General features: G+C 46.4%; 1 protein-coding gene and 1 non-coding gene across 3 annotated transcripts in view; one reads left to right on the forward strand and one right to left on the reverse strand.

The window, feature by feature from the left end:
• Positions 1-15,867, forward strand: part of Lmtk2 (lemur tyrosine kinase 2) — a 74,113-nt gene that overhangs the window by 26,539 nt on the left and 31,707 nt on the right. For both annotated transcript variants that reach the window (XM_020173866.2, XM_074075522.1), the window contains exons 4-6: positions 2,214-2,287; positions 5,702-5,820; positions 8,744-8,831. In XM_020173866.2, coding sequence (XP_020029455.2) covers positions 2,214-2,287; positions 5,702-5,820; positions 8,744-8,831 — 281 coding nt within the window. The remainder of the gene's footprint in view (positions 1-2,213; positions 2,288-5,701; positions 5,821-8,743; positions 8,832-15,867) is intronic.
• Positions 2,959-3,144, reverse strand: LOC141424356 (U2 spliceosomal RNA). Its single transcript, XR_012449304.1, has one exon. It is a non-coding gene; the product is annotated as a U2 spliceosomal RNA (small nuclear RNA).

Here is a 15,867-nt window from a genome sequence, read left to right on the forward strand (position 1 = left end):
ATGCTGAGATTACAGATGTGCATCACATGCTTGGCTTTTATCACGTTCTTTTTTTAAAGAAGTCAAAATTTAAAAGTGCAATTTAGAATTTTTTTTTAATGTTTTTAGCTTTTGCTTTGACTTTAAACCCATCAGCCCCCCTTCCCCCCCACCAAAAAAAAAAGTCAAACTATAACCCATCCCATCTTGAGTTGGTTTCTGAATGTGGAATCCAGGTTCAGTCTCCCTGTAGATGGTGGGTTTTTCACCTTTGTTCACTCTTTGGTCCTTCCTTTCCTCTCTGTATGTGGGTTTGTCCTTAGTGTTCTAATCTCTTCTGTTCTGGGACAATGAACAATCTCAGTACCCCGTCTATATTTTTTGTTTTGTTTTCTTGCAGTGCTGGGGATGGAATCCAGGGCCTGGTGCATCTACGAAAGAGCTGTAGCACTGAGCCGCTCCCCAAACCCCCATACCTTCCCTCCAGCATCATTTGCACACATTTTTCTCACCTTCTGTAGGCTCTTGTCACAAACTTTCTTAATATCATTCTGCAGTACATAAAAGTGTACGATATTGAGGAAGCCCAGTTTACCTGTTTTTTTTTTTTTTCTTTGCTGCTTAAGAAACCTTTGCCAAATCCAAGGTCATGAAGATTTGCCCTGTATCTTCTGTGAGTTTTACAGTTTTAGCTCTTACACTTAGCTCATTGATCCATTCTCAGTTCAGTTTTTTGTATGGCAAAGGGTAAGGATGTAATTCTTTGACAGGTGGACATCCAGGTGTTCCCACAGCAGTGTTTGAGAACACCATTCTTTCCCCCCACTGAATTGTCTTGGCACCATTTTTGAGAAGCATTCGCCACGTTGGTTTAGGTTCCCTTACGGGTGCTGTGTTGTTGCATTGGTCAGTACACCTGTTTTGGTGATGTGGCTTTAGTTTTGCAGTGTGCTTTGGTTTTGTTTTCCTTTTTGAGACTCTGTGGCTGTTCTGACCCCGTGCAGTTCATCTGAATCTTAGGATTAGCTTTCACATTTCTGCAGGATAGGCCATTGACATTTCATAGGGCTTGGTGCCACTGCTTTGATTCCCTTTTTTAGATATTTTCTTAGTGATTAAGGTAAAGGTTACAGTGAACTTCCTTAATTTATAGCAGTTAACTTTCAATTAAAACCCGCTTCAGCAGCATGCAAAAACTGCTCTGCAGCTCACCTCCTCCCTTTACCTTGTCTCAGGCTACATCTTCACCCATCCTGTATCCGTGAACGTGGACTTTGCAGTATTTTCAGGCAATCACATGGAAAATGAGCATGCACCAGCAGTATAGCCCCATTGGCTTTGAACTCACCTGGTGTGTTTACTGGAGGCCTTCGCTTCTTGCCTGGGCTCTGGGTTGCTGTGGCATGTTGGCAGCAAGCACCTAAACATTTGTGTATCTTGGAGTGTCCTGATTTCTCTTTCAGTTTTGAAAGATGGTTTTACCAGGTCTGCCTTCTTAGTTCTAGATCTTTCCTGTCTGCCCTTCCTCCTCTGATCCCATCCTCTGGTCTCTCAGTTTCCAATGAGTAATGGTGGCTGTTCTTATGAGGATCTCATGGGTATGATGAGTCGCTTCTGCCTTTCTGCTTCAAGGCTCTGGTTTTCTTTGCTTGGCTTGTGGTGTGTCTTGGTGCGCATCTTTTTGACCTCAGTGTTACTTGGGGTTTGGTAAGCATTTTGGAGGCACAGGCTCATGCAGCAGACTTGGGGCTAGCCATTGTTCATTTTCATATTTCTTTCTTTGGGAAGTCCCATGCTGACTACATTGATCCACTTGATGGTGTCCCCACGCTAGAGTACTGGCTCAGAAAAAAAAGTGGGTGTTATCAGTGTAGTGAGAGAATCAGTTACACTGCTCATTCAAAAATACTCTCAGTAGGACTGGAGGTGTGGCTCAAGCAGTAGAGTGCCTGCTTTGTGAGCGTGAAGCCCTGAGTCCAGACCCCAGCTGCACAAAAGGTGTGAGGGGGGTGTGTGTGTGTGTTGCCAGTTAAACTGGAGACTGTCCTGGTACTATTAGTTTGAAAGAGGTGCTTTAGCTATTTGTTTTTACCTTTAGTTGACATAAGCATTAAATTTATGTTGGTATTTGTGCTTCATAGAGTATATATTTAATATTTTGTTTTAGTTAGATCTCATATCTTTATTCATTTGTATCTGTATTTTTTTTCGTTTTTTTTTTTTTTTTTTTACAGAAGGTTTGAAGTCTCAAGTTGCTCGCCACAGTCTAAATTATATACAGGAAATCGGGAGTGGCTGGTTTGGAAAGGTAAAATCTTTTCACTTTCACTTTTTTCCCTCCTGATGACACACTGTAGGATCTGAAGCTAAGAACAATGTCACAAGCCATCACACTTTCTCTGTGGACACTAGTGCAAACAGAGCTTCCCCTCGCCCTGTAACTGCACAGGCCTGTGAATTTCCGTAGTCCTGGTGCGTGACTCTTTGCAAGAGGTCGTCTTAGTCTGCTCGCGCTGCTATAACAAAATACCATAAACTGGTTAGCTTATAACAACAGAAGTTTGTTTCTTATCTTTCTGGGGATTGGGGAGTTCCAGATCGAGGTACTGCTTGCTGATCTGATTTCTGGTTCATAGATGGCACCTCCTCACTGTGTCCTCACATGGTAAAGGGCAAGGCAGTGCCCTGGAGCCTTTTGTTGTTGTTGTTTTAGAAGAGACACGATCTCACTGTGTTGTCAAAGTTAGCCCTGAACTCTTGGGCTCAGGTGGTCCTCCTGCCTCAGTCTCCCAAAGTAGCTGGTACTGTAGGCATGTACCCACCAGGCCCAGATTGCAGCCTTTTTATAAGATACTAATCCCATTCCTTCCCAGAGACACCACCTCCTAATAGTGCCACATGGTGGTTAGGTGTTGACATTTGTGTTCGGAGGGCATACGTCCTTAGCCAGTCTTCGCTTTTATTTGTTTATTTGTTTATTTTTGGTGCACCATTCTGGGAGGTTCTGCAATACCAGGTCGATGCAGGGAGTGGACGGAGCAGCTCCTATTCCACCTCCTTGTTCCAAAACTCCGTTTACTGTATCGTCCTCAGAGGACGCATCAGGTATTAAACTGATAAGAACAGATACTACACTCGATCTTAGCCAGAAGGCTGAGAAGTGATGTCATTGTTTTAAATGTATCAGAGATTTGTCTAATTGTCAGCATAAGAGCAGTCAGAAGAGAGGAGGTCTGGAATTGCGAAGCTTGTTCCCTTGCTCCAGTTAAATTCTGTTTTCTTCCTCTCTTCTCCTCTCCCTACTGCACTGTGAGTGGTTAGAACTCTGGGTACTGGTGTTGGATGCACCTCAGGAATTTGACTGTGAGTGGAGTGGATAATGACTCCATGATCTGCTTGGCTTTTGGAAGGATGGCTCTCACAGTGAAGCTGCTCAGGGCCAAGGTGAAAGCCAGGAAGTTGGTTGGAAGGCTGCTGCAGGCATCCAGGGCGAAGTTCACGCAGGTGTGGACCCAGATGCTGGCACAGGAGAAGTAAGGTTTCCATATGTGAGCGTGCAGGACTCAGGACTCAGTGGATATGGAACCTGGAGGAAGGGAGCAGTCGAAGGGTAGCTTGAATAACTGGAGGAGAGGTGTTGCCCTCAGCCGAGATGCCAGGGGGCTGAAGGAGGAGGAGGAAGGCAGTAATTCCCTGTGTGGACACCTGTGTGATGATGTCAATTAGGCAGCTGGAGGTGCAAGTCTGGAGTTCAAGAGGGGCTTCCAGGACAGAGGGATAAATTTGGGAGCACGCAGTATATAGACAATATTTAAAGCAATGAGTCTACACCACATCGTCAGGAATTTCAGAATAAAGAAGAGGGGGCATAGGCGCCCTGCGGCTCTGCAGTGGGGAGAAGTCAGCACTGTTGGAGAACCAGGGAAGGAGGTTCAGAAGGGGCACCTATGAGTGGGAGGAGTCCAGCACAGAAGAGCTTCTGAAAGCTCTGCCCCGACAGGATCAGTTGCGGCAGTGTCATGGCCTAGGGCGAGGAGAATTGAGGGCAGGAAGCTGTTGCCCATGCCTGTGTGGGGAGTGCAGGGGAGAAGGGAAATTGTGGGAGCACAGTGGAGGTTGCTCATAGGCACCCAGGTGGCATCTCTGGAAGTGGGCAAAGGCAGGTGTGCAGGCAGGTTCCGTGCACCTGGTGGTAGAGAGAGGAGGTTCCCTCTGGTGCTAGTGCAGAGGACAGGAGGCCAGCCCCTCCCCTAGCAGGAGCAGAGACAAGATGCATTGATGGTTTAATGTGGAAGGCATGACAGTCTGGGACACAGTGGATCACTCGGGAATCTGGAGGGGTGGTGGGCAGTGTTGGGGACCCTCACCCCACTTGAAATGAGAGCAGTTGTCCTTCTGGTGTTTCACTGTAAGCTGGCAGTTGGATTTAACCAGCATGGAGGTTTGACTAAGCTAATCTAGTGCACCTCAGAGAGTGGGGACAGTGAGGGAGGGCCAGGCTGTGGTGTGGTCCCATGGATGAGTTTGGAAGGCAGGGTGGACTCTTGCAGTTGAAGTGTTGAAGCAGGTGGCTCAAGATAAAGGCCTGCTAGAGAAGGATGTGTCAGAATTCAAGGTTGGGAGCATATGGTAATGGGTCTAGATCTGTGGAGTGGACACGGCGATCCAACCCTGTGAGAGGTGTTGCTTGAGGCTTCCTGAAGGTACTGCACACCGAGAATGCTGGTGATGATGCCTCCATAGTGTGGGAGCCCCTGGCCCTCCCCTGTATGAAACTGGCAGCTTAAGTCTGTCATGTGCATTGTGTATGCACAGCCGGTTGTTTAAGGCACTGGGTGTGGCTCAGTTCATTAGACTCTTGTTCTCTCAGTTTTCTGCTCTTACATTCCTAATAAATGCATTGAGTTCCAGGGCATTAAAAAGAGTCTGTCTGCTTTATAAGAATATGAAAAAGTATTTCCCTTCTAGCCAGTTCCTGTGGGAGGTAGATCACTCTCGTCTTGCGTTCTGTGAAGTGGGATGTTTGGTGTGTGTTGACTGAAGTTCTGCAAAATAAGGGCCTGCTATCGTTGGAATGCCGTGGATTTTTAAAGTTGATTGTGCACTGGATATTTTTCAGCTTACTTCCTCATGTGCAGAAGACTGACAGCTTAGTTGAAGTGCTCAGAAGCATTTGAAGTATGTTTGAATTGAACTTTACTTATTGCTCTTTTGTAATGTCAGGGTTTATTTCCATGAAAATACATTTAAAATAAATTGCAAAGATATAAGTAGAGAGATAATTTGTATGTGTGCACACATACATAAAACATACAAATGTTGTAAATATCTGATGAATAGTTTAAAATGAGTCTTCCCTTCCCTCCCTTTGTTTCTTTTTCTCTGTCTTCTTTCTCTCTCTTTCCCTCTTTTTTTTTTTTTTTTTTCCTTTCTCTTTCCCACTCTTTCACCCTGTCCCTTTTTCTCCTCACTATGTAGCCCAGGCTGGCCTGGAGCTTGCGTTTCCCCTCCCTCCACCTCCAGAGCACTGGGATTGCAGGTGTTTGCTACCATGCCCACAGCTAAGCATTTGAGTTTTCTAAGCTTTTTCTGTGGAAGTATGTAAAGTAATGCAAGGCCATCTTGTTGCTTCATTTGTTTTCCTGCATTCCATTTCCTGGTAAGTGAGATCTCCTCTGTTGTCTTGGTGAAAGTAACACAGGAACCTATCCTCTGGTTTTAGGTCCTCCTTGGAGAGGTTTACACGGGCAGCAGCGTGGCGAGGGTGATAGTGAAGGAGCTAAAGGCCAGTGCCAACCCAAAGGAGCAGGATGCCTTTCTGAAAGATGGCGAGCCCTACTAGTAAGTGAGCTTTGGCTCAGCAAGCAGTCTTTGAACACTTGGCTTTGAAAAACAAGTGTTTAAAACTACTGGGGGATTTCTCCCTGTAATACCCAAGATTAAATAAGATCCACAGTCTCACAAGACCCAAAATGTCCACGTTTCAACTGAATATCACTTATCAGTATAACATACAGAAGGACTCAACCTGAATAAGAAAAAGACAACTGACACCATACTGAGGTGAGAGAGATGCTGGAATTACCTGGCAAGGGTTTTAGCAGCTATCATAAAAACGCTTCGTGAGCACAGACTGCACACTTGAGACAAATGGAAAAACCCCGAAGTCTCAGCAAAGAAATAGTCACCAAGAAGGCGGGCATGGAGGTTTAGCATGAGCAGGTGAGCTTGCCAGGGGGTTGGGGCACAGAGTCAGTGAGGCTGAGGATCAGGAAGAGAATCAAGCCACAGGGACATGGGGTGTAGAGGAAGATCTGACACTTGTCATAGATGTTCTGGAATGAAAGGAGAGGAGGATGGGGTTGAAAAGGCATTCAAAATAATAACAGTGGTAACAGCGGCTGTAAGCTTCCCAGACTTGGAAAAGACAGAACCACAGGAAAAGACAGAACCTCAACAAGATAAAGCCAAATTTCTGAAAACTTCTCTTAAAATCAGGGAGAGAGAAACCACATCTTACCTGTAGGGAAAGCAATTTGAATGGTAATGGATTTCTCACCTGAAACTCTGGAGGCTACATTGAAATGGGACAGTATTTTTTTCAAGTGATAAATATACTTCAGGACAAAGGGGATGTCAAGACATTGTCAGATGAAGGAGCACTTGGAGAGTTCATTACCAGCAGACTCCCCACCCCCTGAGCTGAGCTTAGTGGTACACAACTGTAATCCCCACACTCAGGAGGCAGAGGGATGGGGATCAAGAGTTTGAGGCCAGCCTGGGCTACATAGCATGACTCTGTCTCAGAGAGAGAGGGAGAAGGGAAAAAAAAAGAGTCTATCCTAAAAGAAAGACAAACTTTTCTAAATGCAAAAGAAATGATAAAAGAATGAATCTCACAACATCAAGAAGGAAGATGGAACAGCAGAAAGAACAAAAATTCTCAACTTGATGTCCTCCATCTCTGGGTTAAGTAGCTCAAGCCTGTTATCCCAGCTACTGGGAAGACAGAGGTCAGGAGGATTGTGATTCAAGCTCAGCCTGGGCAAAAAAAAAGTTGGCAAGACCCCATCTTGACCAATAAAAGCTGGGTGTGTGGTGGCATGCACCTGTCATTCCAGCTACATGGGAAGCATAAATAGAAGGAGTGCAGTCCAGGCTGGCTTGGTTATAAGCAGCGAGAGCCTGTTAAAAAAAAAAAAAAAAAAAACAGCAAAAAGGGCTGGAGGTGTGGCTTAAGTGATAGAGCGCCTGTCTGGCAAGTGCAAGGCCCTGAGTTCAAACCTTAATACCACCAACATAAAACAAAACAGTGAAAAGGCCAACCCTACATCTAGTGTCATACTTCTGGTGACAGTGATCAGGACAGCACACAGGTGTTCACTCTCACTGCTGTTAGCATAGCACTGGCACTTCCAGGCAGCTTGCTAAAGCAAGTGTCTTTGTATGTAGATGACTTGACGTTTCAAGCAGAATCTATAAAATATCTCTAGAACAAATAAGTGAGGTCAGCAGGGTTGCATGGTATGAGATGAACATAGAGAAGTTGGTTGGGCAGGCAGTGTGGCTCAGTTGTAGGGCACTTGCCTAGCACTTGTGAGCCCCTGACTTCAGTCCCCAGCACCCCGTGCACACAAAAATTTAAAGTCAGTTTTATTTCTATAAACTAGTAATGAGCATGTGTAAACCAAAATTAAGACCATAATAACATTTACACTTACTCAAAACTAAGGTAGACACTTAAGTGGCAGGGTACACAGGACATGTATGCTGATGAAAGACGCCAAAGATCTAAATAAATGGGGAAGTGGACCACGTTCATGGATTGGAAAACTCAGTCAGTGTCGGGCTGCTGATCCAGTTGATTTCCGGTGAGATCCCAATGATGCTTAAACCTGCGCACAAGAGGCACACAGCATGTGCTTCAGCAACCCATGAACCAGAAATCAGCAGTACAGAGAAGACTAATCCATCACCCTCTGCAGGGATGGCTTGCAAACTTGCTCTTTAAAGCAGAAAAACAAAGGTTATTAGAACACTAAAGAAGTAGAAGAGCCAAAACAAGGGGAAATGGAGTTATGTAATACCTGGATCGACATGCTTATTGAATTTGTGTGTTTATCTACCTCCTCCTTGTAAATTTGTCTCCTGTGTTTAAGGGCTACCTCAAAATATTTATATCTACTCTTAAACCCATAAAGGTAAAAATTCCTATGTTAGGGTTTTTTTTTTTTAATTTGTGAAAATACTTGATTGGCTTTGAATTGTTTAATCATTAACTAACTTAGTCTGCAAATGTTAAGTATAGCCTTTTTTTTGTTGGTTCTTTTTCTTTCAGCACTGGTGTGGGAACTCAAGGCCTCATGCCTGGTAGGCAAGTGTTCTGCCACTTGAGCCACGCTCCCAGCCCTTTTTTTGCTTATTTTTTAGGTAGGGCCTCAAATTTTTGCCCAGGGCTGTCCTTAGACTAGGATCCTTCTACCTGTGGTCTCCCTGGGAAGCCAGGCTCATAGGTGGGTATTGATTAAGATGGGGTCTCACTAACTTTTTGCCCACGCTGGCCTCACACTGCGATCTTCCTGATCTCTGCCTCCTGAGTGGCCCGGATTGTGCCTGTGAGCCATCACACCTGACCGTTAATATAATTTTAATGTGGATTTTTCAGTTGGTCATGATGCATTTAAATCACGCTGAATGTTAAAATTTGTATTGCTGTCTAACGGTTTTACCATCCTTCCTGAGCTGTAACTCTTGTTTTCCTCAGTGTTCTTCAGCACCCAAACATTCTTCAGTGTGTCGGACAGTGTGTAGAAGCCATTCCTTACCTGCTGGTGTTCGAGTTCTGCGACTTGGTAAGCTCTCGGTCGACATTCGGGTTTTAGCATTTGAAGGGTTGCATCCAGGTGTCTTTTTGACTGGGGAGCAGGGGCTGCTTTCGCGTTCGCCCCTCGTTTGAACAATAAATTTTAACTGGCAACTCCGTGGTGCTCATGATCCCTCAGGCCCTGTGCTAGGTGCATCCTGCAGATGACCTCATCAGTACCTGAGTTACCACTGGTACTTCTGTGTGCTTTACATCTGGCTAAAATAAGCTTCGTGCAGTTGAAGAGGACCTTGTGTGCCAAGAGCGTGGCGGAGCTGGAGTGTGGGCTGCTGTGCCCTTCCCAGGAGCCTGGGGTCCTCATTCAGCCAGGCCTTTTGAGATTGGGTTTTCCCCATTGGGAAGCCCATGAGAACTCTTACCAGTAGCTGCCCTTGATCTGTCTGTCTGTCTTTGAAAATCGTATGTGTAACATACCGCTAAAGAGTTAGATGGCTTGTTTTCTTCACTTCTTCCATGATGATGCTCACAGACTTTGAGTTGGAAGGTTGACTTTGTGCAGTTTTGTGAACTATTTTAATATTTTCTGTGTGAGAGTTCCCTCTTTTCCCGTGTGCAGAATATTTTGTCTTTTTTACCTGTTTTTAACACATAATTGTTATTTTTCAAAGACAGTGGTAAGAATGTGATTCACTTTGCTAGGTTTTAACTGATCTCTTTGCATCCCCTCAGTTTCCAGAACATTCAGACTTCTTTGGCTGTGCACAGAAAAGTGGCAGTACTGAGAACGTTTGCTGCTGCTAAGATGGGTACTGCAGTAAACATTGTGAATTTTTGCTTTGCTTCCTAAATGTGCTTTGAATGTTTTTCTCCTTGGCAGAGGTGGTTAATTGCCAAGTAGAGTGTGTTAATAAGCTTGCTGTCTTGGTTTTCCTTGGACCATACCATAGTGACTCCAGAGCTCCCTGGTTTGGCTTACAGCAATAAAGAAGTCCTCACCTATCTCGGCTGCTGGCTTTGGGTCAGCTGCCCCTCTTCCAGGCTGTACATCCTCTCTGCAGTTGGTGATTTGTCTCTATAACTGTGGCCAGCATGAGCATACACACCAGTATGTGTTCCAGCATTGCAGACAGTGTGGCTTATCAGGCTCTCAGGTCAAGCTTATGAGGTGGTTAAATTTCCTGTTCCCCTCTGAATTTGGGGGAGAAGGCAGTTGGAATCAGGTTTCCCTCAGTTATTGAAAGACCTGTTAAAATCCCCCACTTTGATTATGGATTTTCCTTATAATTCTGGTTGTTTCACTTTATTGATAGCTGTTGTGGAAGGGCTACAAATTTAGAATTTGGTATGAGTTCCTCTAATTTGGACTTTTAATCATTGTGAGAAGGGCTCCCTTGAAGGTTAAAAGCATTGTTAATGAAGAATGTGTGATGTTAACATGGTTGCTTAGAATTTGCCTCTTTTTGGTTAGGTTTATCTTGTTCATTTCTTTCCGTCTCTGGTAAATAGCTTATTATTACAATTTTCATTAGCCTGGAAATCTTGGTCTCTTAAAATGGAGCATATAGTCTGTTACTTTTTTTTATGGTTGGTGAGGTGTTTGTAATTTTCTCTGCCTATTTGGTTTCAGTTTTCCTCAGCTGTTTTGAAGTTTAGAAATGGTGGCTTGAGTTTTTGTGGCTACTCAGTAGAAAGTACACATGCATATTTAACTGTACAAGGTCTAGAATTGATCAGTATTTTAAACCTGTCCCAAAGAAGTCAGGACCTCATAGAGCCCTCACTGCATGTAAGGAAAACTGGGATTCAGTTTGTATTCCTGGGCTGCTCCTACCGTTTCCTCCGTGGTGGAGATGCGTGTTCACAGAGCACTTACTGTAGTAGGGCAGCATGCAGCACCCCTGAGATGCAGAGGTGAGAAGTGGTCGTTGTCCTCATGATCTCCAAGTAGGATTAGCTATTTAGTAAGAGTATGAAGACTAAGAAGAACCTCACTGGGGTTTTTGGACATCTTATTGCACCTTATGTTCTGTGTTGATTACTTCAGTGTGATTGCAGTTATGATATTTGAGATACTGGGTGATTATGATATGGATATGCTTCCTTCTCATCTGGCTCTGCATGAACAGAAAATTCTAGTGCTGACAGAACACTGAGGTGGGCCTGTGTGTGGGGAACAGGTCTGCCTCTCACAAGTCCCCTTCTCTGAAGTGTTGAATGTCCCTAAGCTCCTGATGGTGATGACATGTGACAGTTGAATTGCACTCCTCATCAGTGCCCATGGCAGAAGCACAGCAGGAAGCAGCACCTGTTTCTGGGCCAGCTGAGGAGGCTGTAAACTATCTTGGGTCCCCCGCACTTCTGTTCTCTGCAGCCTTCTGCGTTCGCTCATGGATGTCTTACGGGAGGACTGTTGGGGATTTTCCTGGAGTGATGCTCAGCTTAGTGTTTTATCCTGAGCCTGCTCAAGATGGCTTGGTTTTGGTGAATCGGATTTACTTTTTATTGGAGCTTTCTGTTGTTTGAAGGAGTAGTAATTTAACCTGTTTTATAAAGAAACTGAAAACATAGCCAAATACACAAGTCCCTTACTGTTACTTGAAAAATGACCTGGTGCTAACAGTATTCTTGAGTATTCTTGTGTCTTTTCATTGTATGGACATCAGTTTTATGAAAATATAGCAAATACATACATTCTTTGTTAATAATTTCCCCTTGGCACTTTTAGACCTTGGATTTAAGTAAGTGCATGTTATCTAGGTAATTAGAGTAAGTTTCAAAGCGTATTAACTTACGTTTGATTGGCTTTGGGGCTGAAAGTATGGCTCAAGTGGTAAGAGCACAAGCCTTGCAATCAAGAGGCTCTGAGTTCAAACATCATACCACAAAAAGAAAAAAAGAATTGATTGGCTTTTATCCTTTGGGTGAAGATTACACATGCAACCCCTGCAGTTCACAAGTGTGACTTCTGGAGCATATGTTTGTGTGATTATCCAAGTTGCTGTTCTCTCCTGATGGCTGAAGATCAGGCCCTGTCCCCACCAGAGCTTCCATGGACAGTGAGGAGAATAACTGTTTCTAACAAGGGGACAGTAGTCAGCAAGAAAAATTGAAAACCATCATTGTCCTGCAAAACGCTCAAATAGAATGGCCACTCTGTAGGATATTCCCAAGGAAGTGACAGCAGGGTCGTCATCGGATACCCAAGCTTTATTTGTGGTGACCAAGGGCGGAAACAAGCCTGGTGTCCATCTGTGAATGGTTAGACAGAAGATAGCACATATACTGGAGGTTATTTAGCCTTAAAGACAAAGGGAAATCTGACACATAATATAACACAGTGAAGCTTGAGGATATGATGCGAGGTGAAATAAAGTATCTCCAGTCACACGAGGGACCTTGAGCAGCCAGATTCATAGATGCAGAAGATTGAAGGTAGCTGCCAGGGCTTGGGGAAGGGAGGAGGGCTACAGTCAATGGGGGCAGAGTTTCGGTGTTGCAAGGTAAGAAAGTACTGTACGTGGGTGGAGTTGGTGGCGCCACAGTGCGAAAGTGCTTACTTAACACCACTGAAGCATGCACTTAGCAGTGGGTAAGGTGGTAAATTGTATGTTGAGTGTTTTTGCCACACCCACACCCATTGAAGTTACCCACCACGAGTGTCCTGGAAGGAAGCTGGTCTGCCCTTCGGAATTGTCTGCTGTTATCCCAGGATCCCTCTAATTTGCCCAGCACTGAGAAGTCACATTTGTCTCCATGGATCAGCTTCTCTGGGCCCCAGAAAACCTCAGGGAGGCAACTGGTTCTCCAGCAGTGAGGAGTGGGGCCCTGACAGCGTCACTGTCCACTGGCCCACCAGCCCAGAAGTCTGCTACTCTGGGCTGTTTGGGCAGAGACCCCATGGCAAGAGCAGCAAATGGTGTCAGCCTAGGGAGCCAAAGAAGCCTCCCGCCTGTCCAGGCTGTAGGGATGTCCCCAGGACACACCCGACCTTGCTTGGACACTAATCCAGCTCCCCACCTGCATGCCCAGAAACAGGCCAGCCTGCACAGAGGAGTGTAACCCAAGGCAGGAGCCACCTTCTGGCCACAGTCCCAAGCCAGCCAGAAGTCACTCGGCCACAAAGGCCAGCTGTCTCCACATGTTCTCGGGTTGATGCACGGTGACCATGTCAATGATAACATCCCCAAGAGAAAGGAAGAAAATGTTTTGCATTTAAGTAATGCTGTATGGAGGACTAGCAGCCTGACTTTAGAAAGCGAGTGAAAACCCTGCTGAGTGAGTTGCTTGCTGCTGTGCACCCACGATCAGTGTGATGGTGGCGATGCCTGTGACCCAGGGTGGGGGTTTCTGAGGGACACTGCCCTGGCAGTGCCCGGTGCTCCACAGTAGTCAGGTCGAGGCAGTGGTGGCTCGTCCTCAAAGCACCGCTCAGAGCAGCTGTGCACTGAGCGTGCAGGCAGCGCAGAGCGCTCGGGATTCCGAGGGGATCCAGCCAATCCCTCTCCTCTTGTCTGGCAGGGGCACTGGCAAGATTCCACCCACAAAGTGAGGTGAATGATACTGGTGAAGCACAGAAAGTGCTCAGGGAGTGGTAGTTACTTTTACTCGCTTAAATGATGACAACTGCTAAATAGATGAAGGTTTGAGGGACCTTGACAGCACTTCTGAGATAGATTGCTCAGTCTCAAAGTAAACAACCAATGTGCTGCTGGAAGAAGGAAACTAAAGCGAAGTTTGTTTGTTTTTGTGGTACTGAGACTGGAGCACTGGCCTCAGGCATGCTGGGCATGGTCTGCCACCGGGTGCAACTGGCCTCAACCCTAAGGTGGATGAATATGTTCAGAGGCGGGAAGTTGGACTGGGATCACTGGGGAGGCTTCATAGGTCTCTAAGACTGGTTGCTCTGAGTCCTGGAGAGTGAGTGGACAGACTATCTAGGCAGGAAAGGCTGGCAGGAGCAGCTGAGCCAGGCCTGGAAGCGTGGCAGAGCCAGCACTAGTCAATGTAGCTGGAAGGCAGGGGCAGCCAGCTGGAGGCCAGGTTGCAGGCCAAGGTGCTGAAGGGAAGAGTGGAGCGTAAATGTCCTTCAGCTCCTTTCTGGGGTCCAGGGTGACGCTTCGAGTCCAGTGCAGGGTGTGCTTTTGGGGGCAGTGCTCTGGCTCCCTTTACCGTGTTCAGCCAGTGAGTGGGTCTGGTTTCTGAAGGCAGTTATCAATGGCAGGTGCTCTGCGGGCGCTCTTCCTTCAGCCTCACTAAGGACAGGTGCCTGGGAGGAACTCTGGATGCTGCCTTCATGGCACAGGGAGGCAGGGTCCTATCTCTGTGCCTGCCTCCTGCTGGCCATTGTCCTTTCGCTCGTTCAGGCACCTTCTGGTCTGAGCTAGGTGACTGAACTTGTGGGAGAATCCATCTCAGGTCTGTGTCCTCAGGATCCTGCTTTCTACTTGTCCTTGGCTTGCCTGAGGTCATGGAATCTGGTGCCAAAGCAGGTATTTGAACCTATTATTTTAGCTTAATGCTTCTACCAGCAGAAAGTGCCCTTTTTAGAACTGGGATTTTCTTATTTATAACTGCATCCCTTAAGTAAGTCTATGCGCCAGAGGCCTGGCCAGGTGCTGGGCACAGAAAGGAATGACACCTCTCTGCACCCTGTGAGCTCATGCAGAAAAGCAGGACCATGCAGTCCAGAGTCATAGGTGTGAGAGGCCAGAGGAGCAGGTGGCAGGGGTCCCCGGTTTGGAGCCAGCAGAGGGATGCCTGTGCCAAGGGACAAGGGCTGCACTGTCAGGCTTGGCGGGGGTGGGCGGGCAGATGACTGGCCCGGAGACATGTTCCCAGGACAGCATGGCCATGGTTGTCTGTGACAAGTGGCCATCCTTGCCTGCCCACTCTGCTGCTGTCCTCATCACCCTAGTGTTTGCTCCCTGGCATTTCCTCACCCGCCTCCTGGGACCACCCTGCTCCTTCCTGTCAGCCCCTCCCTGCTGGCAGTGGCAGGGGCTTCACAGGAGCAGTGGCTGGCCCGGCACTGGGGAGCAGGCAAGGCCGGACTGGCGCCTTGGAGTTTGAAGACTTGGTATATAAAGGAAAGGCAAATATCTCAGTAGCTTTTTAATGTAGATTGCATGTCAGATTGTTACCATCTGGGCTGTATTGGGTGGAATAAAGTATGTTACCAAAGATACATTCACCCACTTCTGTTTCTCTCTCTCTCTCTCTCTCTCTCTTTCTCTTGTATTGCTGCTACAAAATGTGAGCTTTTCTTTCACTCTCTCTGTTTGGTATTGCCGCTACAAAATGTGAAAGCATGCCTCTGGCTGCTGGGTTTTCTGTGGAAGGCTGCTGTGTTGCATGAGAGCTGGGGGCTGCTGAGTCTTAGGATGATCCCCACCTGGTGTGAAGTGAAGCTGTAGTGTTCACTCTGTACCTGCAAACCTTTCCCTAGCTGTGGTTCACTGGCATTTGCTTCAAGAATCAAAGATGTTCCCACGGTAGCTGTCTTTGGCCAGGTTTAATATGCACAGTAATAAAATAGAAAAATTTAAAGCCCAATAAAAACTTGAAATTATAGATTTAGTCCTGAATTCATTAAATTAGGCTGTTAATGGAAACGTTGGGAACAAGGTTGCCTTGGGAAAAAGGTTGTCCCCACTTTAATTTGGGGGACATCATTTGGAACTTTTTTTTGCGGTAGTGGGGTTTGAACTGGGGGCCTTGTGTATCCTAGGTAGGCACTGCACCACTTGAGCAAGCCCTCAGCCCGTCACTTGGAGCTTCTCTGTAAGCCTTTTCTTTCTCCCACACACATTGTTGAATGTGACGTGTGTCCGCACTGTTCTGGGGAACAGTAGGGAACTGGCCAGAACCCAGCCAGTCCAGTGTACATCTACTGGGAGGGACAGATGGGACAAAATGGCATAGAGCAACCAGGGCCCTTCACGATTTATGTTTCAGACAACTGGCTGCTCAGGTGGCAGCAGGAAGAACCCTTGGGCTGACACAGGAGTGGGGAGGGGCAGTGTGCCCCAGGTCACAGGACAGCAGTGACCCTGGAAGGTTGCCTG

The sequence above is a fragment of the Castor canadensis genome, chromosome 6 (assembly GCF_047511655.1).
Source record: "Castor canadensis chromosome 6, mCasCan1.hap1v2, whole genome shotgun sequence".
Classification (NCBI taxonomy): domain Eukaryota; kingdom Metazoa; phylum Chordata; class Mammalia; order Rodentia; family Castoridae; genus Castor; species Castor canadensis.